The 27,187-nt window shown below is 38.3% G+C and overlaps 1 protein-coding gene across 1 annotated transcript; it reads right to left on the bottom strand.

The window, feature by feature from the left end:
• Positions 1 to 633: 633 nt before the first annotated feature.
• Positions 634 to 19,625, bottom strand: LOC135714982 (uncharacterized; the record flags this gene model as incomplete). The annotated part of the gene is made up of 2 exons (XM_065238387.1): positions 634 to 663; positions 18,881 to 19,625. Coding segments are annotated over 2 exons (775 nt in total), but the record flags the coding sequence as incomplete, so codon positions are not given.
• Between the last annotated feature and the right edge of the window lie 7,562 nt (positions 19,626 to 27,187).

Genomic DNA, 27,187 nt, shown 5'->3' with positions numbered 1-27,187 from the left:
AACACGTGCGGTTCATTTGGAAGTGGCACATGGGCTGACCACCCAGTCGTGTTTGATGGCGATATATCGGTTTATTGGTCGCCGGGGCTAGCCGATCGAATTCTTCTCGGACAATGGGACAAACCTACGTGGAGCTAGTAAGGAAGTGGTGGAGGCTGTACAGGGTATTAAAGATGACTGTGCTGACCAGCTAACGAACGCGAGAACGAAGTGGACGTTCAATCTCCCAGCCACACCTCACATGGGAGGCGTCTGGGAGCGCTTAGTCAGCTCAGTGAAGGAAGCGCTGACAGCGTTTGATGATAGAAGGCGACTAACGGGCGAGATACTGCAGACAGCCATCGTTAAAGTGGAGGACATTATCAACTCCCGTCCGCTCACCTACGTGTCGCAGTAGTCCGACGAAGCAGAAGTGCTCACCCCGAATCATTTCTTGCGGGGAGCGTCAGTGAACCAGCCTGGTAGTATCTGTCCACCTCCCCATCCGGCAGTGGCCCTTCGGGATGCGTTTCAGCATTCGCAGCAGGTGGCCAGTGTGATGTGGGAGCGGTGGATTAAGGAGTATGTGCCGACGTTGAACCAAAAAACGAAGTGGTTCGGTGAGGCAAGACCGTTGCGAGCAGGAGATTTAGTTTACGTCGTGGAGGGTGCCAACCGGAAGTGCTGGATCCGCGGAATTGTGGAAGAGATAACCGTATCCGGAGACGGCAGGGTCCGTCAAGCATGGATGCGTACCAATACCGGAAGGTACAAACGAGCGACAGCGAAACTGGCCGTGATGGAGATAGCAGAGGGTAACCCTGAGCTGGATGTGGCTTCCTGGACAGAGTTACGGGCCGGGAAATGTTCTGACAACACTTACCGTTGCCCTCCTCCATCGTTGCAGTAAATTTGGACGATGAGGTAGTAAGTATGACAGATGAAGTGACGGATTGAAGAGAGGAGGATATATAGATAGATAGAAGATAATGTGTCAAATAACGGAAGGTAGAAATCACAAACAATACAGCATCGTTTAGAAAGTGCTAAAAAGTGAGTTTTTTTTTTAGTATTTTGTGCTTTGGGAATTTGTAGAAAGTTTGTGGACAAATTCAGGTCAGTAGAGGCATGGAACGGCAAGCAGACCACTCACAGATAGGCGAAAGTACATTCCAGAGCGGTCAAGGTAGAAGAAAGGTTGTTTGAAGGAGGAACAACAACTTTATTTAGGGTTGATTTACAAAAAAAAAACGGTTTTGTTTTTCTTTGATCCGAACAAGCATCTTCTTTTGAATTAAAGCTATCAATATAATCATCCACTTAGTGTTGCTTTACAATAGCTTCCGCTGCCTTTGGTTTTGTTTCTTTGTTAAGAGCAGCGTTGTAGTTCTTGACGATTTGAGCGCAAGCAGGTGAACATGTTGATCCGAACATCATTATCTGCATAACGTTGAATCGGTAGATGTAGATTTGTAACTGTTCTTACATCCTTCAATGAATTCAAAGCCTTTTAAGAAGATCCACTGATTCTGAGTTGTACTCGTTTACTTCATTTCTCTTCCCTGGAGAAGTTTTGGGACCACTTTAATTTTAGTGGATCAGATCTGCCGTTTAGATGTAGCTGATCCGCAACATGTTCGTCCAGCAAGGTTAAAGATGATCCTGGATCCAAAAACGCATATGTAATCCTGATGAACATTTGAAGTATTTTCTTCGTTGCTACTTCGTGAGTCCTCTCGTGCTGTTTCGTTCAGCTTATTCTTGTGATGTTGCGGTTCATAATTTTTATTAGGCCCCTTGCTATAATATCGCAAGTTGTCGTTTTTGTTCTGCTCATTATAATATCGCGACTTATTAATTGTTGCTTTTCCTTGCACCTCATTTTGATATTGTCGATGTAATAATCGATTATGCAATTACAATTATTCACTCCGCATTTGTTATTAGACCAACAATTTGTTATTGTATAGTTACCGGCTAGACACCTCAAACATAATCTGTGCTTCATTGCCGCCTGGGTGCGGTTCTCGACAGACATATTTTTAAATTTATTACACTGTGTTATTCGATGTTCCTCCTTACATAACAAACAGGTAATTTTATTCACACTTTTTTTTCTTGATGTACGTTTTAATCTATTCCTTTTTTCGTATATCTGCTGTTGCGGGTGCAACAGCCTGTGGGACCATAAGTTCAAATCCTTCAAGCAAGGTACTCTGTCATTATTTTGACATACTTCCATCCATTTAATTTGGATATTATACTGTAATTTTTGTATCGTCTCTTCCACCAATCGTGGATCGTTCAAGTACTCTTCTTTGTTTAGTACTACGATGTTGTTCACGAGATTTTCCAATGCATAGGAAATCTCAGTTAGAACTGATTTGCTTTCTTTTCGAATTTTATGCAAATCATTTACTAGCTCTTTATATATGAATTCAACTCAACAAATTCCATAATTTTGTTCCAACCTTTCCAAAATTTTAGGAACATTAGCAGGATCTAGGATTAGCGGTTGCACACTTTTGACGGCTTTCTAGAACCTGCTGTAGTCTGGTCAGATTCTATATATTTGTGAACCTTCCTTCCTTTGTGGTTTAATCAAATATTTTACTGAACATTGGCCATTTTCTGGCAGACCCATCAAATTTTGGCAATTGCAGCAGAGCTTGACGCTTTAAATATATCGTCCAATCTTCCTGCTTTACTTGTGATGGTCCAGCATCTCTCTGGTCATTCTTAAATGATTCCAGTTTTTATTTTATTTGCTCAACAATTTGCACTTTTCTTCTTTGGATGGTAAGCCTTCTAGCTCAGCACATCCATAGTGAAACCAGCGGTCGCATTCATCGCATGCGACCATATCCTGTTTAGAGTCAGGATCTGTGCATAAACGGCAATGACCGTTATTGTTAACTACAAACTTGAATGACATTTTGCTTGCCTTCAAGACTTCTTCTGTGATCTTTACCTCACCGGGAATGTCGTGGGTGAAGAATTCCACCTTCGAAATCCTCAGGTGGGGGACGACCAAGTCATACTCCGCTTTGATATGGAGTACCTTCTTAGTGCCGACTCTACCCAACTTGTATTCGGCTTTAACGCTCAGCGTCGCTAGATCCGCGGAATTTTTTTAGTGTATTTATGCTAAGAGATAAGCATTGTAAGTCCCTCCTACTTCGAGAATTATGCAATCGAACGGCTTGCTATTCCTTGCCCCATCAGCAAAAAATACGGTATTTTACAAACCGTTCTATAGCATAATTTTCCAAGTAGGATGGACTTACAAAGCTAATCTAAAAACATAAATGGAGGTAACGTCTGATAACTTCAGTGCTGATATCTGAAATCTGTGAAGGGAAATCCTTTTTTTACCTCCACAAAAACACCCCGACTTCTTATTCAAAATAATAAAAGATGTACCGAGAATTAAATGGAGCTAAACTATTCTGATCACGCGATATCACGATCAATACCGAAAATTCGCATAAATGTCAAACTCGTTTTTGTGTGCTTTTTTAAAGCATTCTGAGGAAGCTCTACCTGAATATTAAAATAGGAACATTGTTGAGACATGCCACTGATGTCCCTGTTGCCCAATACTTAGGAAACTGTCATAAATAACGTAGTAATGTCTGGAACGCGCAAAAATTGGTCAACTTCAAATTGGTGTATTTCTGTTAAACATGCATAAAAATCCTGAAATGTTGCATTTGGAAGATGAGTTTTCACCGTTTGCTCACCAGTTTTCAAAACGACGCCCAAGCAAGAGGAGCAGCAAGTCAAAAATTTGCTCGCGCAGCAAGAGAATGCGACGTTCTCACACAAAACTTATGTGAAGGCGGATTTCAATCAGCTTCCTGGACAGGAGTTTTATACCGCATCAGGAGAAGGGAAGGTGGCTGAAATTTTCAAAACCATCAAATTATCGAAGTTCGAAAAAAAAAATATCTCGTCTGGCAGGCCATATGCACGTGTGGTTTAAAAAGCGGGATTTTCATTACTACGGGAACCATCAATCAAGAGATCTACGTCCAGGAGTGCTATGGGAAAAAGGCAATCGAGTGGTACGATGCGAACAACGTGGTTGTTTGGGTACCACAACCACGTTGTTCGCATCGTACCACTCGATTGCCACAACCCTCCTAACAGCCCAGAACTCCGCCCTATTGAACAGTATTGGGCCTTGGTCAAACGGAATTTCAAAAAAAAAAACTAATAAATCCATGGAAAACGAGCAGCAGATCAAATCTAACTGGCGTTCGGCGGCAAATAAGGTCGATGAAACCATTATGCAAAATTTAATGGAAGGGGTTAAACGGAAGGACCGGCAGTTCGGATTTGGCAAACCAAAATAATAAACGAACATTTTTTTCTTTTAAATATATGAACTGAACTATCAAAAGAAAAATAAGAAGATTTTGGTGAAATAAATTTTGACTGAAAGAAATGTTTTTTGTTTTTTTTTTTTTTTTTTGTTGGCCAAGTCTTTAGTTAAGAAATGAGAGGGGTTTCAGAAGTTGTGACCAGCCATGTATTAAGTAAATCAAAACACTCTACGAAGGAGAAGGGTGTAAATGGCCAAAAAAAATTCTACGTCATTTATGGATGGTGCCTTATTTTACCTTTTTGGTAATGACATCGAAAACTTTCAATTAATAACTGTGGAAGTGCATTTAGAACACTAAATTTAGAGCACGTAATAAGCTAAAATGCACTAAGCAATAAACTTGAAATGCGAATAAGAAGAGTTATCGAATAACCCTTCATCTGAGCGTGGTTATTTCTGACCGACTAGAAGTTAAATTATGGCCACCGTGGCTGAGTTCTGTTTGAAAACCGATCAATTTTCGGGATTTTCGAATATTGAAAATAGCTTACGAAATGTCACGTTTAACCACGAGTTAAATTTGACTCGGCAATTGGGAGTATTTTTCGATTACTTTTTCGAAGGGATGTATCAGCTTTTGTAAACGCATTTGATCGTCGATTTGGCGTAACTGGCAGATCACCCACGCATGCTAACATAGGGGAAATTTTCGCCTACCTGATATAGTGGTGTTAGATGGGTGGGCGAGCTATCAGTTACGCCAAACCGACGATGAAATGCGTTGTTTAAAAGCTGATATGTACTTTCGGAAAAGTAATCGAAATTTGTAGAACGCGGAATCGTTATCACTCAGACAAGGAGGTTGATTTATTTCGGAGCACTTGCGCCATCAAGGCCAGCAGCCAGTGATCTCGACGGAAACGACGTGCAAGGTTCGAGGTGGAAAACTCGAACGCTGCGCACTTGACAGGAACGGCTGTCTTCCTACTGCATCTGCTATTGCTGCTGCTGCGGCTGCTACCTGGTCACACACCGTCTGAAGAGAAAATGAGTTGAGGCACAAAATCAGAGCTGTTTATAACTTTTCAGATTCACGCAGCACGATGTGCAACCAAATGCTACTCGATTATGACGACTGGGTTTGGGGAGAACGTTTATTTCATGAAAACAGTGATAAAGTTTTCGCTTTTTATTTGTATATTTTTCAACAGTTTTTATGGCGTTTATGAGAGTTTAGCAGATTATGAGAGTTATTTCCTATTTATTGGTGTATTTTTATTTTTATTTCATTTATAAATGCCATAGTTATAAGTGTTCAAACCCTTACACCTGTTGTGACGGTCGCAATTTTAGATTTTCGATTCACCCCCAGCACCTTCCCGTTCTACGTCAAAACTGTCACATGGCCTACCGCTGCAACAATTGACCCAAGCAGCACGCACCTGATGCCGGCGAATTAATGAAGGACGCAGATCTCAAATGTGCCAATTGTGGGGCAGCACATCGGGCAACCAGTAAGACATGCCTGAAGTTTTCGGAATTAATCGATATCCGCAATAAAACCTCTACGCAGAACCAACTTGGTCGCCGAAGAGTGCCAGAAAATATTGGGCAGAACTTTCCCGCCATCTCCCATCGCCGCCAAATTCCGGTGCTTCCACCACTTCCACTCAACAACCGCTGCTGCATCGGTCCCGCCAACAGCGGGCGTGCCTAACTCTCCGGAAAATGCAAGTCATCAGTCATATGCGGTAACCGCTGCATCCCGCAGCACCTCTCCCCCTCCAGGACTATGAAGCATCGAGTCTTCCTTCCGATTTATGGCTTGTGAGGCTGTATCGAACCAGCTCCGGGGAAGTAAGAGTGGTCATCGCTCTAAAAGGAACATCTACTGTCGGCTGCTGCCGAGCTTCCAGCTGAAGATGATCGAAGCCGTAGGGGTGGAAGTTTCTACTCCTGTCCAGCCCATCATCATCGTCGTGGCGTACTGTCCCAAACATGATCATCAGGGACGGGTCATCAGCAGACCTGCGAAGCGATATTGTCAAGTTAACACGACGACCCAATCAAAAAACACCATCCTCTATAGTTACCTGCAGGAAGTGCAGTACATAATCTTGAGTCCAGACATTCTCAACCGGTTGAGTTGTCCGCTGGCCACGCCACCATCGACATCTACATCAGCAACTTGGCCAACAACGAACCTTGACAGGCCCACTAAAGACCTCATTAGACTCCGCAACATCATTCGTAGGTTGTAAAAGCGTACTGGTCAGCCACACCTGAAGACCAATTGCTACCGATTAAGCAAAATCATCAATGGTGGATCTTATTAATAAAGATTTTGCAAACAAGATTCACTCCCTCCCATATTGTGCTAAGCCGCCTTGGAAACGGAAAAATTAAACAAAAATAAACCGAGGCCCATCCCTCTCTTCTTCCCTCTTAATCAGAAATCAGATCCATCCTTACTCATAACCCCAGTTGAAAAGACCAATGCTCTTGGTCAATACTTTGTAAATTCACAAAACATCTCGTTGCTGGACATCACAACTAAGATTTAAAAATAATCTTAAATGTTTAGTAAGTATTACTATTATTATTTATTCGCATTTACTTCAGAACGGCTAGACTTAAGAAAAAAGTTTTAAATTTATCGAAAATTATGTGTAGTATCCAAATAAATTATTATTTTACTAAAAAAAAATGAAATTTCAAAAACTTAAAAAATTATTAATTATCTACCCTTTTCACCAAATTTAGAACATTTTTTTCAGTTTTCTTGATAGAAAAATTATTAAAATTGAAGGGGGTGTTTTGGGATAATCAACGTTTTACGTTTTTCAAATATTTATTCACTAAGTTTTTTCTTTCAGTGTATTTTTCTTCCAATGCTATAACTTCTTATCATGTGTCATTTTGATCAGATCAATAGTTTTCATGCTATGATTTTTAATACACTTTTTCAAAAGTTACTGTGAAGGAAAAAATCATATCCAGCCTTCCATGCTCGGTAATGACGGCCTGTTTGTATGAATAAATGTATCCTTCACTATGCTTGTTGACACTGGATGCAGAGGTTCGGATTTTGACCCCTCTTTTTCCCTCTCTCAGGAACAGAAGAAAATGGAATAACATAGGCCCTCCAGTTCAAGGGGGGGAGGTGGCTGTCAAATACGAACAATCGTCGCCTACCTCGCATAACTGGTTCCAAACGTAAACAAGCCATAAGAAACCTACAGGGTTTGTTTACGTTTGGAACCAATTTCATACAAGAATGATCAGTAGGCTGATTTGACAGCACGTCCCATCCCAGCTCCAGTTAGTGTTCATCAATTCAAATCACGTCTCTTAGGTGTTTTATACCGGGTTGCTCAAAAAATGGTCCAAAAACATTCAGGAAATCTGGTCTGATGGAAGTCCTCTGGATATTTTTCAAAGACTTCAGAATGACCAGGTTTTATCTTGATGATCTTGAACTGTGCAACCATTATTCTGAAGATTTAGGAGTGACCAATAATTCAAGTCATGTTTCACAGATATTTTTTTTTCTCGGTACTCGGTCTCTTTATTAAGGAGACTTTCAGCCCTGGGCTGATTCGTCTCTGTCAGAAATTATTCGAAAGACCTTCAGGATATCAAAGATCTCAACGAAAGCCTCAAGCTATTTTCTCAAGACTTCAGGATAACCATGTATTACCGAAAATCTAGAACTGTCCAACAATTCAAGTCACGTTTCTCATGTATATCTTCCCTGACACCAGGTTGCTCAAACATTATTTCAAGGACCTTCAGGATATCAAAGAGCTTAAAGAAATCCTCTGAATATTTTTCCAATACTTTTGGATGGTCAGGCATTATTTTGAAGATCTAGAATTGCACAGCAATTAAAATCACGTATTCACCATCCAGATTTTCTTTGATGACATCAGGTTGCTCAAAAAACATTCCAAAGATCTTCAGGATGCAAAAGATTATAATGATAGCTTCTGGATATTTTTCAAGATGTCAGGATGAACAGGCATTATTCTGAAGATCTAGAATTGTCCAACAATTAAAATCACGTTTCAGATATTTCTGTGCCTTCTGAGCTAAGAGAAACCCCGCAACAGTTGGCAGGGAACAGGGACAATATGTTAATCATAAAATATCAAAGAACTTACGAGAACTTTCTCGAAGCTCAGAGATGATCAGAAAAGTTCACGTAATACCAGAGAAGTTTATAGATTTTTGGACTTCTTACAAGTTTCATAAACTTTCTGAACTTCCTTAAAGCTTTTGACCCCTTCGTAACAACTCTTAACTTTTAAAAACTTCTCTGAACGTCCTGAAAAATTCTGATCTTTACGGAAGTTTAAGAATGCATGTAATCCCCAGGATCCCTTTCTTAACCAATAGAATTGTGATGAAGAATCTGCTATGCTTTGGGAGAAGCATTCAGAAGTGAAGTGAAGTACATATGTGGTTTGCAGCCGGTAATTTTTTTACTTTGATTTGTTTTCCGTTGGTCTTATTTTCCGTACTGAGTACCAATGCTACCCAGCACCCACACCTGGACCCTACCTATATCTATATTAGGCTGATGCAAAATTTGACATTTTCGCTCCACAGTGCTCAAGCGGTTCCAAATCGGGTCTTTATTAGCCTCCCAAGGTTTGAACTGATTTGGTAAGAAACTGACTGGGCACAAACCATTTGAAGTTTAGATGGGAATTACTATGGGGAAATCAAACTTTTTCTTCGTAGTTTTCTATCCTTCTTACATATTGCACTGTTAAAAATTTCTGTAGCTATTCTATAGCTGCCGAATATTGATTTTCAGCCAAACATCAAATTAAATAGTTATTAATTGTTTAAGAGATTGATAATCTTATGGCATGATCAAGCAACTGTTTTGTGGGCAACACTGTATTCTGTAGTGTGACATAGTAGCCATGATTTTTGTACTCTATTCTACGCACCGTTTCTACTACGTTAGTGTTTCTACTAATGTTGCCTGCTGAGCAGTTGATTGAGCATAATCATAAGACAATTGTGACTTGAATCATTAATAACTTTTGATCCTTACATTTTATCGAAAGATGATTTTGAACAAAGTTGTAGCTGTAAAAAATTACTAAAAGTACAGCTATCAATTTTGACAGCAGAGTAAAAGGGTTAATTATTAGATAGATACAGCCGGCGCCGGTGGTGTAGTGGTAAGCGTGACTGCTTTCAAACACCCCAATGGGTCTGGGTTCAATCCCAGCCGAGGTCGGTGGGATTTTTCTGAGGCATAAAAATCTCTGGTCACGTCTTCCTTCGGAAGGAAAGTAAAGCCGTTGGTCCCGGCCCATGTGTGTTGAATGGGTGCGATATTAGATACTAGATTTCGGAATAGAGACCGACGTTAAATAAAGGAAAAAAAAATTAGGTAGATACGAATGCATCATTTGGTATTCCCATAGTAATTTCCATATAAACTTCAAATGGTTTGTACCAAGTCGGTTTTATTACAAAATGACTTCAAATTTTGAAAGGGTAATCTGGAACCAAATTGGAACCTTTTGAACACTGTGGAGCGAAAATTTCAAATTTTGCATCAGTCTAATCTTTATGTACGAGAAGTTTGCTACCATTCGTTCCGGTGAATGTAACGTACTCGGTAACGACAGGACCAAATCCTAAGCGCTACTTGTGTTGTATAGGTTAATTAGATGACGGACATTCTAAGTTATAATTACTCTTCTTCATTCCTCTATCGATTACTCTCACTAGTAGAACATAATCAAACACGTTTAGCATATTTCATATATCCATCAAGTTCTACATCTTATCACACTTAAGGTTCAATTTACTTTGATGCATGTTTTAAAACTTCAAAGCAGTTTTTTTTTGACGCATTATTTTAGATTGCAAGAAGCTCGCGTCATTTTGTGTAAAATATCAAAAGGAATCGAATAGTGCGAGATTTTTGCAATCTGAAATAATGCGTCGGAAAAAACTGCTTTTGAAATTTTCCAAAAAGCATCAAAGTAAATTGAACCTTAATCTAGCTCGGTAAAATCTCCAACAGCCGATTACTTCGGCATTCACTTTTGTTAGATTTAAACTCAGTGGGAAGATTCACCACCTGCGGGCAGCAGTGGTTTATCAGAAATTATTCTGACTTAGACTCAGTGGGAAAATCACCACCTGATCCAATGAGAATTCTCAGAGACAAATCTGCACCTCCAGAGATTCTCTCTTTTACCCGCAGATAGTCTGTCATCAATATGACCACAGTAGAATGAGACACAGTTCTCATTCATTCTCTATTATCAAAAGGTTTTTATCAGATACATTGTTATGCTTACATTGAGTGTATTACATTTCATGGTCCTGTTCTACTAGCGACTCATAAACGGTCGTGACTACTTATATTATATACTTCTCTCTTCTTATGTACCGAGTGGCACATCGGCTGCCTCTGCGGTGTCAGTGTGTGTGTAACCTCGCGTTGGAAAAGCAACGTGCCTACCATCCTATATGCCCTCTTACAAATTGGAAATTGTATTTTAACAACTTTTGCTGATATCTCTGCAAAATATCTGTTTGTTAGCTAATATCTCAGCAAAACGTTATTTGTTAGCTGAGTCTCTGCAATTGTTTGACTGAATCTCAGCAAAATAAATTGCAGAATTACTCGGCTGTTGGAATCTCGGCGATTCAATTTAAGTGTGAACATCTATTACTTCTGGCTTAACTCTCGATAGCCGACAACGGCAAAGCATTTTGAATACACATGCAATAAAGAAATTAAGACAGAATGCAATCGAAATAATGAAAAAAAAAACTTGCTTCGTCTTGTCTTTGGGAAAAATTACAGTCATATCAATAGAGTGAAATCTCCTACTAAACCACGGCTATTACCCTGTTTGGATGTTAAAATCTGTTAAAATTAAAATGACAAAAATGACACTCGAAGGTGTATTTTCCAACCAAGTAGTAGTAGTAGTAGTAGTAGTAGTAGTAGTAGTAGTAGTAGTAGTAGTAGTAGTAGTAGTAGTAGTAGTAGTAGTAGTAGTAGTAGTAGTAGTAGTAGTAGTAGTAGTAGTAGTAGTAGTAGTAGTAGTAGTAGTAGTAGTAGTAGTAGTAGTAGTAGTAGTAGTAGTAGTAGTAGTAGTAGTAGTAGTAGTAGTAGTAGTAGTAGTAGTAGTAGTAGTAGTAGTAGTAGTAGTAGTAGTAGTAGTAGTAGTAGTAGTAGTAGTAGTAGTAGTAGTAGTAGTAGTAGTAGTAGTAGTAGTAGTAGTAGTAGTAGTAGTAGTAGTAGTAGTAGTAGTAGTAGTAGTAGTAGTAGTAGTAGTAGTAGTAGTAGTAGTAGTAGTAGTAGTAGTAGTAGTAGTAGTAGTAGTAGTAGTAGTAGTAGTAGTAGTAGTAGTAGTAGTAGTAGTAGTAGTAGTAGTAGTAGTAGTAGTAGTAGTAGTAGTAGTAGTAGTAGTAGTAGTAGTAGTAGTAGTAGTAGTAGTAGTAGTAGTAGTAGTAGTAGTAGTAGTAGTAGTAGTAGTAGTAGTAGTAGTAGTAGTAGTAGTAGTAGTAGTAGTAGTAGTAGTAGTAGTAGTAGTAGTAGTAGTAGTAGTAGTAGTAGTAGTAGTAGTAGTAGTAGTAGTAGTAGTAGTAGTAGTAGTAGTAGTAGTAGTAGTAGTAGTAGTAGTAGTCCAAATTGAAGGCTTCCAACCTACCTGTGCTAATAATATAGAGAATGGTATTCCTTCGATTGGGCTTAGTTTATTACTATATATGATAAAACTTGAGTTTTCACAATTGTATTAGTACAGGACCTCACATTTGGTGGTAAGCTCCAACTGGAATTTTCCTCGGATTAAATCCCGATCAAAACTGTCCGGCTGCAGCAGCACGATTCTGAGCAAACACTTTGCAGGTCATATTTACAGGGACGGGATTGAAAGTTATTCCGGGTTGCCCAACAAACAATTCAAAGTCACAAATAAGCATACACATTGAATAAATGCTGTTTAACAGTGTACAATGCTGAATAAAACAGGATGTCGAATTATGTGCTGAAAAAAGCTCATTGAGATCGATAAATGCGCTTTTATTCCGCCGTTTGCTCTGATATGATTAATTTCCTTATTAAAAGCTTAATAAACGTTTACTGTCTTCCTTATTCAGAACCAGAAGGTTGATCTAATAACAAACTGAATAAGTGTAATTTGCACATACATTGTCGCTTTTATTCGACTGTTTTCAATTGATTGAATAAAATGCTTTTTTAAACGTCTTATAAATGTTTTCTAGCTCCATTATTAGATTTCTTTGCATTGTTTTACAATATTGCTGTATAAAGCTGAATACACTCAGCAAAATAGCTCTTATACCACCCAACAAACAATTCAAAGTCACAAATAAGCATATATATTGAATAAATGCTGTATAACAGTGTACAATACTGAATAAAAAGAGTTGTCGAATTATGTGCTGAAAAAGCTCATTGTTCCACTCTGATCTGATTAATTTATTTATTAAAAGCGGTAAAAGTGTTAAATGTCTTCCCAATTCAACGCCAGAAGTTCGATCTAATAACAAACTGAATAAGTGTAATTTGTACATACATTGACACTTTAATTCGACTGTTTTCAATTGATTTAATAACATGCTTTATTAGACGTCTAATAAATGTTCTCCAGCTCCTTTATTAGATTTCATTGCATTACTTTAAAATATTGCTGAATAAAGGTGAATACAGTCAGCAAAATAGCTCTATGCGTCCATGTTGTAATCACATGATTTGTAAATGCTTTATAAACGACGTATTAGATTCATTATTCGACAACACTGATTCAGTCTTACAACAAAGCGAAATCAGTAGAGTAGTGGTTACCGTTTCCGCTTTCCAATTAGAAGGTCGTGAGTTCAATCCCAAGCTCAACCTTTTTTTTTTTTTTTTGTGTAGAACATAATTAATTTAAATAGTAATATCGATAACATGACTCACGATAATGAATGCATTGATCTAGTTTAAAATATAACCAAGCATCCTTTCTTTTGACTTGGTGATGTGAAGAGGCAACATTGGTCTCATTTAAAACAACGACGAATGAATTAATCATTCCCACAGGACCTTGAAGGAGCTAGAGTTGCGATCGGGAGTGCTGATAGGTATTTACTTTCATGCAAGCTTTTTTAGATTATTGAGTTGCCCATATGATGAATTCTAGGATAGCTCAGATGACAAGGCAAGCGGCTGGTGATCGGAAGGTACATGGTTCGAATCCCATACAATGGCATGTATAAGTATTTAATAAATTTTCTAATATCTGTGAGGTGCGAGCCACGTCAGAAATATTGAAATACAATACACTTAAGAAACACACAACATCCTTCCCTGTCCCTGTCCCCGTGCCTCTTATTTTTGGGTTAATTTTCCCACAGTTGAATAATCGTTTAATAAATTTATAATAATGTCTAATTAAACGTTACTTCATATGAGAATCAAGCGTATACAGAGCAATCACTGTTTTAAGGAAGCAATGATGTCTAATAAACACTGAATAATCAAAAATGTTATCGAATAAACTCTGTTACAACTCAATATAAGTCGAATAAAAGCTTCTCGACATACCTTATACAACACCAGTAGTTCAATGTTGAGGTTGAATAAATTCTTCAGATTTGTGTGAACAAAGCCTGAACAGAAGTTATTATTAAAAATAGTACAAGTACTATTAAGCATGCAGTTGAATAAAATGGCCAAGAAGTCGTTTCTTCAATAGACGATTGTTTGTTGGGTGGAGCTTACCGCCCATTATGTTATATATCCAGCTTCCATGCTCGGTAATAGCAGCCCGAGTGGCAGCCTATTTGTATGAATAAATGTATCCTTCACTGTGCTTTTTGACACTATCTGGATGTTCGGATTTTGTCCCCTCCCTTTCCCTTTCCCTCTCCCTCTCCCAGGATGAAAATGGAACAACATACGCCCAGAGCCCCAGAGTCAATGTTATAATCATGGTGATACAGCTTTGTCACTTTATAGGCAAGGAGGTCGGGGGAGGGGGGAGGGGAGTGCGGTTTTAGAGCAAATTGTAAACAAACTCGGTCGCTGTCCCATACAAAAATCCAACATGGCTGAATCATGAATTTAACACATTAGAACACCTATATGTAGTCACCTTGGTTATAATAAGTCTCGCCAGTGCGTTAGCGTTAGCGTTAGCGTTGTTATGATATACTTCGTAGATTGGATACTAGTGACACTCACGTCTCTTCTGGAATTCTCAGTTAGACTACTTTCAGGAATAATGCTGGGGAGTAAACATTGGTTCCAATCTAAACAAGAGTAACAGAAGCATGACTGTCGCTATTCCCGGCCACGCCCATCTTTACCATAACTAGGGATAGGGAAGGAAATGTTGATGTAGTACTTACTTAACGAGAGGCCACCGACTTAGCGACACCCTCATAAGTGCTACGGAGTTGGAGGGTTGGGAAGGGTATTCGGTTAGGATTCACCTCAAATTGGCGATGCAACCAAAAGTATGTATTGTTTATTTGCTGTTTATTTAATCTCTCGATAGCCGGCTATCGAAAGAACATATTCATTTTGTTTAGTGATCATGAATTTTAAGAGTCATGACGGAGAGCTTGGGATTAAACCCATGATTTTCTGCTCAGTAAGCAAAAACGATCCCTCCAGGGTCATCGAGCATCTCAGAACCATAACGCTTCGCAAAAATACAGGACTACATTTTCGCCTGATATGCAAATAGTTTCCGAGGTAAATGTTCAATATCAAATATACAAATGATGGTGGCGATTTATTGTGCTGTGGAAGAGCTTGGGGTTAAATCCATGATTTTCTGCTCAGTAAGCAAAATCAATCCCTCCAGGGTCATCGAGCATCTCATAATCCAGAGCGCTTCGCATCAAAGTACGAATATATGGATAAAATATATATTATTGAATAACTATTATTTACGATAATTACATGAAAGAAATAAAATATAAACTACAAACAAAACGTGACTACTAAAATCTCAAAAAGATATTCTCACAAATATATTTCACGCAACCAGGAATCTCAAAACCATTAGACGCTATAATGAAACTCTGCACATGTTAGACACAAAAAGAGGCCAAAAAGCAAGCGTCCGACACACAAAACCCGCCAAATCCACTTGCAGTCACAATCAACGATTCTACGAATCGCAAGCGCTCACGAATCATAAAACCGCTGACTGCGACACTCTGAAAGCGAAATTGACAGGCACTATGCGTCAAACACCCACCCTCCAATATCCTCCTGCATCCAACAACACAAATCTCCATTACAACATCTAACGCATTCAAAACTCCGAAAATCACGCATCTATAGAAAGTGAGTGGAAGCAACCCTACATGCAACCATTCTTCATGATAAACTTTTTCTGCCTATCTTTCTATTAAGCCTGTGGACATGCGTTAGCTTCGAAACTTCTAACCAAACTGGAAAAATTTTCAGATCACAAAAAAAAACATGAAAAAAACTTTCAAAGGTTATTACAAGTAAAATAAATTTTGATTATTTTACGCAAAAACGAGCAAGTAATATTAAATCTCTTTTATTGTATGCTAATGCTAATTGACTGTAACAAAAATAATATGCTTAAATAAAATAAAATATTAATAAATTATATGCAAAATTTCTAGAAGATTGGTGAGAAGTTTCTAATAAGCCCTCCCAGTTCCTCTGTATACAGAACAAATCTGATACTATAATCAGAATTGCTCAGTCTGCATGAAGCAGCCGATTTCATCAAGGAAGTTCTATTAACAACCAAGAATTAATCGTTTGAGGCATACTGAAGCATTAAGAAGGTGATATGTGTCACTATAGGAAATCATCATCGTTGCAAATATAAAGAAAATAAACATAACCCTTTGCTTCAGTACCGTCAACCTCCATGTCCATGGGGAGGGCTGGTTATAATAAGTCTCGCCAGTGAAGCCAGAAGTACAAATTAAACTGTCAAGTGGGGTACCAAACAAGCAAAGTAAATAAACATTATTGTTCCCACAGCTATTGAACTACAAGTATTGCATTCATTACTGACAATATTTCACATTACAGCGTATATCACGTGATATACGCTGTCTTGCAATGAGCACTCATACATCTAGTTTTCACTGGAAATTCTATGTATGAGTACTCATTGCAAGACAGCTTATATTACGTGATATAGGCTGTAATGTGAACGAGGTATTAGTAATTTTAGATGAAAAACATTTCTTCGCTTTATTTAGTATATTGTGGTATTTATAAGCTATGCCAAGAACTTATTTGAACATTTTTCAGGTTCTATAATTGTTTTTGTTTCCGTTATCGACATGAAATTATTCACTTCTTAATGAAAATCTTCTTAATGAAAATCTTCCGATGCTAACGCAAAACATCTGGTTGCCGTTAACTCTGACGAAAAATAAATCACAAATAGTGCTGCTTGTTCGCAACATTTTCTCTTGGCGGGACTCTTATTATAACATTGACTCTGCATACGCCCTCCAGTTAGTGTCAAAAAGAACAGTGAAGGATACATTTGGTCATACAAACAGGCCGCCATTACCGATCATGCACACTAAGAATTTTTTACAGTATACTGTAATTTTTTACCGAATATGGAACAGCTGAACATTCGGTAATCTATTTGGTAATTTTATTATTTACAATCCGTTCAGTAAATTTTCTTCACTCTTGAGCTGTCAAAATTTACTGACCTGGATTGTCAATTTACAGAATGATTGGTAAAGTTTACAATAGCGTTCGGTATCATTTTTGCCGAAATATCTGTAATTCATTATTTTCTTGAATGTACCAAAATTATGGTTTTGGATTGATTTATTGATTATTTCTTCCATGTGTTTTCTTAAAATTAAAATGATAACAAAACAAACCATTTGTTTGACTCATAAAACGTTATTCTTTGTATATTATCATCCTACGTTCGTACAAAAATAATATTCAACAGAGAAGGACGATGTTACTGACTCCGTAACAAACCATACACAAATTGGTTTTTTTGCGTTTGATAAGGACACTAGGCCGCCTTAAGTCCATGGTGACTGAAAGCAATTGGTCTAGAAGTTCACTGAAAAATTAACCTTTCGGCATAGGTTTAACGGATTGTAAGTAGCAAAAATAGTAAATTACTTACTTTTCACATCGGAGAACCGAAGAAAACTCAACTTTGAAATAGTGGCAAATACTGAGATTGACAGAATGAAATTTACAATCTTGTTCGGTAATGTTTACAATAATCTGTTACTATTACGGTTTGTTTTTGTAAAAGATTATGTTTACAGTACATTCGCCACACTTTTTACAGTATCGCGGAATTGCAGTTTGTTACAGTTTTGATCAGTAATTTTTATTTACAGTTTTCGGTAAATTTATGTAATTTATGGAAATTCAGCAGTTTTGATTGCGGAGAATTGGTAAAATCATATGTTTTACTAAACTTTCGGTGAAAATGATATTTTACAAAACGTATCCAACAAAAAAAAGTATCGAAAAATATTTAAGATATTTGGTGAGTGGAACTTTGGATAATGCAACATTGGTGCATACTTTGTTTCCTGGTCTTGCACTTATTAAAAAGAGCTCATACATTCTTTATACTTTAAGCTCATTGGATGGATGGACATTTATTGTTATAATTCATTTTGTAAAATTTGGCATAGGGACACACATCAAAAACAATTGTTTGAAATCAACGAAATAGGGATACTTTTTGATCATCAATAATTGAGTTTATTTTGCTGCTACTACATTTACTTTAGACTGTAGTCATAATGGTTTAGCGATTGTTTATTGCACAAAAATAAATAATGTTTGTCATAAATAAATTTAAATAATGATTTAAATTAAAAATATGTATGTTCACTTTGCATGTGATCACTAAATTTAATAGAACCTCGGTAGCCACTAACTTTGCCAGCATTTTGTTTTCTTTGCGATAATATCCCATATGTGTCTAAAGATTTTCGATTTGATGTTAGTTTGTGAGATGAATGCTTTGTTAACCTATTAGGTACGTATGTAGGTCGTTGCGTTGTAATATTTGGATGCATTGTAGTTGTTTCTTGTGGTTGCTTATTGAGGGCTTGTTTGTGCCATTGATTAGGGTTTTTTGTGGATATCTCAAACTCGTTTAACGAAATAACTCGGTTTTGGATGCTTTCTTGATCCTTCAAATCTAATGGTGATCTATGAATACTTTTCAGAGGAGATGAAGGTGTCGATGTCACATGTATTTTTGGTAGCTTTTTACGCTGAACAGATCTTGAATCTTTGTTAACTTTCTTTGATTCCTTCTTGCTGTGAAGTTTATGATCGTTTAGGTCTGGTGACTTGAATTGAAACATCAGAGTATTATTTTCGGATTTTTTTTCCCTTGTTAAATCAAATCCATGTTTCCCGTGTGATTTGTTTGTAGTTACTGGAGTTTGAGTTGTAGTGATAATCTGTTTTCTAAAATGTGGTTTCTTATTTCGTACGATGGCATCAGCTTCATTTGTGACAATATCATTGTCTTGAGTTGTGTAATTTTGCATTACAGAGTTAGCTACGTATGAATCTGATAATGATGCTTTGTGAAGATCCTCGAAAAGTATAGGTTTCAGGGCGTTTGTCAATTTAGATGGCATTTCAAGAGCGTATTTAGGATTTTCAAACAACGTATGTATAGTAGCTTCCACTTTCTGTTCCTCACGTTTTTCCAAATCACGAATTACTGAATTTTCAAAATGTTTATATCCTGAAATACCTAAGTCAGTCATTAAAGCATCGTATTTATTGGGCTGTGTCCGTTTCTTATTAAGAGGTTTGTTTAATAGTTTTGGATTCTTAATTACATATGAAACATAAATTGGAGTTTGCTGCTTTTCATATTGTTGAATGTTGAGACGATTTCTCGAATATAAAAATTGGTCTAAATGAGCAGCGTATGGCTTTTGCTTATATTGCTGTACTTGTTCAGCAAGTGAGTGCAATTTATGTGATACTGCACTTTTTAAGTGGGCTACTCCAGCATTTAGTTTATTAGAAACTGAACTATCCAAATGTACTACTGCTGCATTTATGTTGTTTGAAAGTGCAGTTTTTAGTTGATTTACTCCGTATTTAACATTAGTGTCAAATGTCTTAATCTTTTGTTTCAGGTTGTTGGCAACTAAAGGTAAATACTGCGCCGTTACTGATTTCAATGGTTTATTTTTCAGTAGATGAAATGGAACCGATGCTTCTTGTACATTGTCTGACAGGTAAACATCCGCATTCTCATTTTTAGCAGCGATGACAGTTCTGAAAGAAATAAAAATATGTTTATTGGTATCTGCATGACAAGTTATAAGACAACTGTTAAATATTAACTAATGAAATAAATAAATGATATGCATGTTGGGCATGTTTTTGAGGATCACTATGAGTAAATTCGTTTTAGCGATTGAAATGCCTACTTTGCCTTGATCTTGTTTTGCATAGTCGATGCTGAGGATACTTTCTGCATACGCTACAAGGGGAGGAGGTCCAAAATTTATGTTTTATAAAACGTAAAAAAAAACGTTTAAAGTTTGTTCACGTTTCATGAAGCACCAACTTTGGTCACCCTCTAAAGCATTGTAGCACATTTTTCATCATGGTTGGTTACCTTAAAACGCTATGCTATCGTTTATCAAAAATCAAATTTTGTAGCGAGCTCCATTCAACATGTTTTGCTTAGCTTAGCTTAGACTGACAGCATTTATCAATGGTTGCTACTCCGTGATTGATCTGAATCAGTGGAATTACAAATTGCATCAAGTGAATCGGCATTTGCGTAGCTAGAAAATTTTACTGGAGGGGGCCTGTGGCATTTTTTTTATTAAACTACGTGCCGATATCAATGCGGAGAGCAGTCGTATTTCCAGTTGATTCGTGGCACTTTCTTCACAGATCACTTAATTTTCTCAGTTTAGTTTCAGTTCACTTTATCTGATGGTATCACTTCATGAAGATTACTTTATTTTGCAGATTAATGTTCATACAACTCACGAGTTCACTTTATTTTCAACTTAAAACATCTTAATTAACTTTTATTTCAGCTTAACAACTAAGTAATTTCAATAATTTCAAATTGGACTTTGTCCACTTTTGTTCAGCACAATCTATGCTTTCTTCGGTGTTAGCAGCTACGAAAAGAGATCTTTTCACATGCGGGATTGTCGTTTTTATACTCTGGGGTTTTCCATGAACGGCGGAAAAAGGAAATATATAAATGACAACACCATCTTGTCTGATGCCTCCTTGCCTCCGTTGGGACGACAACTCGTTGAAATCGACGAACAAGGGATCTTTCTTAAGGGTGATGGTCATTTCCGACAACTAGACGGCGCTAGTATATTCGTACACAAACATCCTGGCCCCTTCAGAAAGCACCATTTCTGGTTGATGATTGACGGATGACGTTTACTCTTCCTCGATGTTTTCTCTCGGCTGCGATATAAATTTACATGGAAAACAGAAGACCCGGTTGATGGTTTTTACAGGATCAAACTATTGGACAGAGGCCAACCTTGTCCCTAATTCATTAGGGCCTTGTATTAATATAATTTCAGGTGACTCCAGATGGTAAGCAGTGCAGCATCAGCGACGAAATTGATGAAACGATGACTCAGTGTTGTTGTTGGTATTCAGCTTCTTAGTGAGTTGAAGTGTTTGGGTCTGATGTTTTCTCGTCGGATGGTGTAATCGGCAGTAGGCAAATCTTGCTAACAGGACGAGTGTAGCGTGGGCGGTACATAGAATGACCACCCTTGTGTTTCCATCAGGGCGGAGATCTTTCTTTCATAAGGAGAACTAGCTGACCCTTCTCCAGTTTGATTGGTGGATTGCACCACTTCATTTTTGGCTGCAAGGTGGCTAAATATTCCAATTGCCATCTTTTCCAGATGATTTGAAACTTCTTTTGGACTTGCTGGCATTTAGTTAACCCGTTGCACGGGATTTTGGAGACATCGTTGTCAGGAACTAGCTTGAGCGCAGATCCGTTAAAAAAGTTACCAGAAGTAAGCACCTCGTAATCTGTAGGATCATCGTTCAGAGGGGTCATCGTATGTGAAAGCAAACCCTAATAAAAAATAACCATAAACGAACGATAACCCAAATCATTGAACTATTCCACAAATGGTTTGGATGATACCCAGAACACGTCGTTAAGCAAATTAACCATACAATTTTTATTAGGGAACAGCACTCAATTTACGACAACAGCGTCTCCATATCGTCGTGGGCGAGTGTGCTTGTACCAAGAACCACAAAATGCTTCTGTGTGGATTAAAATGGCTGCCTCCTACAGGCCACTAAAGTGTGATGCCTTGGGAGGGTTGAAGCGCCATCGGATACCGTTGGCTGCACATTCATCTACGATCGCTCTTTGATGCTCCTAGCTTCGAATCAGTTAGCTCGTTAGCTGCACCGATGGAATTTCGTTCGTTGTGGGAGTAGATTTCGTGCTACAAAACGTCTCAGCGCTTGCAATAACGGTGACCGATTTCAAATGAACCGCACGGGTCGAAAAGCACAGAACACCGCAACGTAAGCCTTTCTGGGAGCGGCGCAAAGGTGTGGTGGTTGAAGTGAAATTGGACCCCAGTAATGGATGCCAGTGCTGGAAAATGGTCTGCGTGCTGTAATTCTTGATGCTGGTAATTCAGACATGCTGCTGCAGCTGTTATGGACGGGCTCGTACGCACGTGACACAGTTGTGTATGATAATTTTTGCCAGGCTCCAGTATCGCAGGCGGAGGATAGTCACAAGAAGCTGAGGGGCGGCGTGCAGAAGCTTTTGGTGCGGTGAACGAAGCGAAAGAGTGGATAACCCTAATAAAAAATTACCTTACACGAACGATAACCCAAATGATTGAACTATTCCACAAATGGTTTGGATGATACCACGAACACGTCGTTAAGCAAATTAACCATAACATTTGTATTAGGGAAGTGCCTTGCTAGCATGATAATCTGATGTTTGCTATCGAAAGGTGTGGAGCCTAATTTAGACGGCTCTCAATTCTCATAAGTTGATCGCTGGAGATAAAGGGTTGAAACCATCGGAGTTTGAATTTGGACGAAACCGGTAGTGATTTCTGTAGTGCTTTCCATTCTTCGTTGTAGAACTGTTGCTGAACCAATCGAGCTTCGAGCTATTTCGAGCTAAGAAAAGGATGTGTTGTTGATGAAGGTGGCTTGCAGTTCCGTAGAAATCGGCGACAGTACGCGACGACCCGTAGCAGCCGGTGGTAGTTCGAAAACTTGCTCACTAGCAAATCGATGAACGATGGCTCGGTGGTTACTGCAGTTGCTTGTACTGGTAGTTTGCGTGCTTCGTGAAGTGTAATGTCGTTCGAAATGTTGGTTGTCAGTTGGTTGGGCCATGAAGAGGGTTCAAGATGCAGCTATGGTTGGTCCGCACCACCACAGATCGTTGTGAAGGATGGTTTCCACTTCTGTTCCTCGGGAAATGCAGTCCGCTAGGTTGAGTTGGCCAGCAACATGATTCCAAGCATAGTGCTGAGTTGCTTGCTGTATATTTGATACTCGGTTGTCGACGAATGTGACCCATATCACTGTGCTTGTAATAATACAGATTCATACATTGGTTGGCATAGAAAGCTTTCAATTAATTATATGATTTGAGTAGTAGCTCGGTGGCACCTTTCCTGTACATAAGAAAGGTTGTAAGCAAACAGTTTCAAACTACCGTGGCATAGCCGCTCTATGTGCAACCTCAAAACTCTTCGAGCTGATTGTTCTGGACTTCCTTTCACACGGCTGCTCGCACTACATCTCGGAAGATCAACACGGCTTTATGCCCAAGCGCTCTACTACCACAAACTTAACCACGTTCACTTCATTTCTTGCTCGCTCGATAGAGCGTGGCTGCCAAATTGACGCAATCTACATGGATTTGTCAGCAGCTTTTGACAAGATGAACCACGAAATCGCTCTGGCCAAGTATGATAAATTAGGCGCTGATGCTAGGCTACTCAAATGGCTACGTTCATATCTGATGGGGCGTAACATGCGTGTACGGCTCGGCAACCAGTTTTCAACTTCGTTTCCTGTTACATCCGGTGTACCGCAAGGAAGTCATCTGGGGCCATTTCTGTTTTTGTTGTTTATGAACGACGTCAACTCAGTTCTAAGGTGTCACAAGAAATCCTATGCAGACGACTTCAAGATTTATGCGATCATCGAGAAACTAGACGATGCCGAGTTCTTACAACATCAGTTCGAAACGTTTGCTGATTGGTGCAGAAGAAATCGTATGGTATTAAACACATCCAAGTGCTCAGTGATTTCCTTCACTCGCAAACGTTCACCGCTCATCCATAACTACAGCTTGTCCGGAGTGTCTCTAGCACGAGAATCCTTGGTTAAAGACCTGGGAGTGCTTTTGGACTCGAAGCTAACGTTTAACGCTCATCTGACATACATCATCTCGAAAGCATCTTCCCAGCTAGGCTTCATATTTCGCTTTGCCAAGCACTTCAAAGATGTATACTGCTTAAAGGCCTTGTACTGCAGCTTGGTGCGACCCATACTTGAATACTCCTCCGTTGTTTGGAGTCCATACTACCAAAATGGAATTCAACGCGTTGAGAAGATTCAACGGAAATTCATCCGTTATGCTCTACGACACCTTCCCTGGACTGACCGTCTGGATCTTCCTAGTTACGAGAGTCGTTGCAAACTCATTCATCTGGACCTACTCAGTGTTAGACGTGATGTTGCAAAAGCTTGCTTTGTCAGTGATCTGTTAACGTCTCTCATCGACTGCCCTTCGCTACTTACACAGCTAAACATAAACATTAGGAGACGTCAGCTACGTACACACGCCTTTTTGTTCATCGATACTTCCAGGACAAATTATGGTTTGAATGAGCCAGTTCGTAGCATGTGCCGTGTGTTCAATCATTGTCAACATGTATTTGACTTTAGTTTTTCACGTGCGTCCAATAGGCAGAATTTCTTGAGATTTATGTCACAGTAGCAATAGTGCGATAGTTCTAAGTTTTAATTGTCATTTGGGTATTTTAACCTGTTGACTGTAACAAACTACAAATAAATAAATAAATAAATAAATAAGTAGCTATACTGAAGATCCGAGAGATGTCGCCCCTTCAGTGGTAGGAAAATCATTTTTGCAGTATGGAGAATATCAGAAAATCCTCGATTTGTGACTAAATATGCTTTCACAGAAGGAAACACATAAACGAGTGTTTACCTTATCACCATAGTAATGTACTCGTGCAATTTTTGTGCACCTAAAACTGCCCATAAAGACGAGAATGAATAATAACTGAAAATTTTCATGCATTTCCAAATGGTTTCCTACCAGTCCCATACATTCGAAGTGACTGGCCCTCTGGATGTGGATGATGTCAAAAACAACAAAACATGGTTAATTAATTACTATGACTGAGTTCTTAAGGCATACTGAGTTCTTAAGGTGATACGATTCAGCGTCCACAGGCACTTTCACTGCCACCTAGAGTTTTCTAAGGAGTTAATCTCGGGCACTATTGCGATTTGAGGCACTAAATTATCATAAGTATGTTTTCCGTTAGCAGATAATGGCCTCCTGGAAAAAGCGAAGTGGAACCAGAGCCCGAGGTTCTAGATCGTATCACCTTAAACAATTTCTATGTAAAGATCCCTTCAGACCGATCACGTTTGTCATAGTGGTCTTTGGTTTTTTGTTCATGATTCCGTTATAAAAAATCTGGGACTTTGAATAGTTATCTGAAGTCTATGACTTGGAAAATTGGTAACTACACTGCAACGCTCATTTCTGTTTGCAAACTTTGTAAACATATCAAACAGAAATGAATAAATAGTGTATTACTGATTTATAAGTGGGAATGGGTGGCATTCACTAGCCCGAGAATACCCTCTACATGCTAGCCTCTTCACCAACCATACATCAGTACACACTTATCGAGTCAGTAATTTTTACCGAGTTTTTGAATTGCGAAGTTTTTAAGTGAGAAATTTAAAAAATCTGTAAAAAATTCAAAGTTGAGAAAATGTGTTACGAAAATTTACAGACTAACTTCTGTTAACCCCGTGTAATGATGAAATATAAAAAATTTCAATTTTATCCAATCCTTACGAATAACAGTCATTTGAATTTTAACCGAGTTAGTAATCCAAAAATCCAGTAAAAATACTAACTCCTGTAAAAGATCTAAGTGTGTATACAGAAGCAGCGGAGCTCCACACTCCTCCATCGAAAAAGCACCGCAGCTGAGCTGCGAGTGCTATGAAATAAAAAGGACATCGACTTATAGATCAGTGCACGAAGATTTGCCGCACTCTTCCCTCTCCCGTAAATTTTGACAGTTTTGGGTGGTTTGTTTTGGCTCCCATTCGTTGCCATCTCTTTTACTCACAGACAAAATGATAGGAAGCAAAAAGTGAGGTTAGGGACCGTGCACTGATCTATTACCACTACCTACTTCTCTCCCTTCCGCTCTCAGAATTCGCCGATTCGGTGTCTCTCGTTGTGCTTTCTGCTGAGACTGAGCAATATTCGATACCGCGAAACATCTCCGCAGTTATGTTTTCTTTCGGCGCAGGAGATGTGCGGTAATCAAAAGTTAAGAATGTAGCTAAATATTTACAATATCATTCTACCAAATTTTCATGTGCGTACACTGAAAAAAGTTTTTACTTAGTTTCTATTAGGATCGCACATAGTATTTTTCCAAAAACAAAAACAATGATTTTTACCTGAATATCACATAGCATTAGAAATTCTATATGAGAAATCATATAGATTTCATTGGACACATAACGTTCATGTGATTTAGTGGTGCAGTTTCCAAGTACGGGATCACATGAAAGTTATGTGAAATTCACATGGATATTTTCCACTGGTTATGTGATTTATTTTATGAGTGTAGTCCACTGCAACAGCCGAACGTACGAACGAATAGGGTGACTGTAGCGCATTTTATGAAAACGTCTCAAGTTTTTATGGCTGTTTAAATCAATAATTACGAAGAAACCATAAAGCTTACAAGGTTACTACCAAAGGCACAAATCTAGGGAATTGCATGGAAAATGTTTTGTAGAACAACTAAATAAACAGAAATGAAAATTTTCAACTTAAAAACACTAAAATGTATGAAATTTCATCAGTTTTTTTCGTATGATAATTAACTTTAATCGAGTTTTTTTTTTTCAAAGAGCATTGATAGCTAAGACTTTAATCTTTCATTTGGTATGTTGAAATCAGAAAACCACATTAAGATTAAAAAATATAGCTAACCAAAGTTGGCAATACAAAAAAACATAAAATGTTGAATAACTCACTTAGCAGTCATTTCCAACCCTATGTTTCATGGGGAGTTTTATCATAACTTTAGGAGCCCTATCCACCCTGGAAATATGTAAAACCCGGAACCAAACACCCTGTATATTAGATTGCCAATGAATGTATGGGAAAAATTTTACCATCAAATTTCGCTAACAAACCATATACAAAATGTTTATTGCCTCGAAAATTGACCCTATGCAAAATTTGAGCTCAATCGGACATGATTTAGGGGTGGCGCAAACGCGTCAAAGTTTGACTTTTTTCACTCTCGAAAATCTACTTAGTACATGAAATTTCGGAAATCAAAAAAGTTTTTTTGATGCCAAATGTCTTAAAAATGCATGTAACATCGAGATTTGGTGCAATCTCGAATTTTTTTTTCAAAGATCGACTTTCTGGGACTTAGAATTTTTTTCATGAGTTCTATATGGAATATAGAAGATTGATGAGTCGGCTTCTAAAACTGTTCACAATTGTCTCCAACCTGCTTATATATCGAATT

Source organism: Ochlerotatus camptorhynchus, unplaced genomic scaffold (genome assembly GCF_037179485.1).
Source record: "Ochlerotatus camptorhynchus isolate MF236.1 unplaced genomic scaffold, CSIRO-AGI_Acam_v1.1 ptg000770l, whole genome shotgun sequence".
In the NCBI taxonomy this organism is placed as follows: Eukaryota; Metazoa; Arthropoda; class Insecta; order Diptera; family Culicidae; genus Ochlerotatus; species Ochlerotatus camptorhynchus.
Note: the sequence above shows the minus strand (reverse complement) of the source record. Positions and strands in the feature narration are given on the sequence as shown.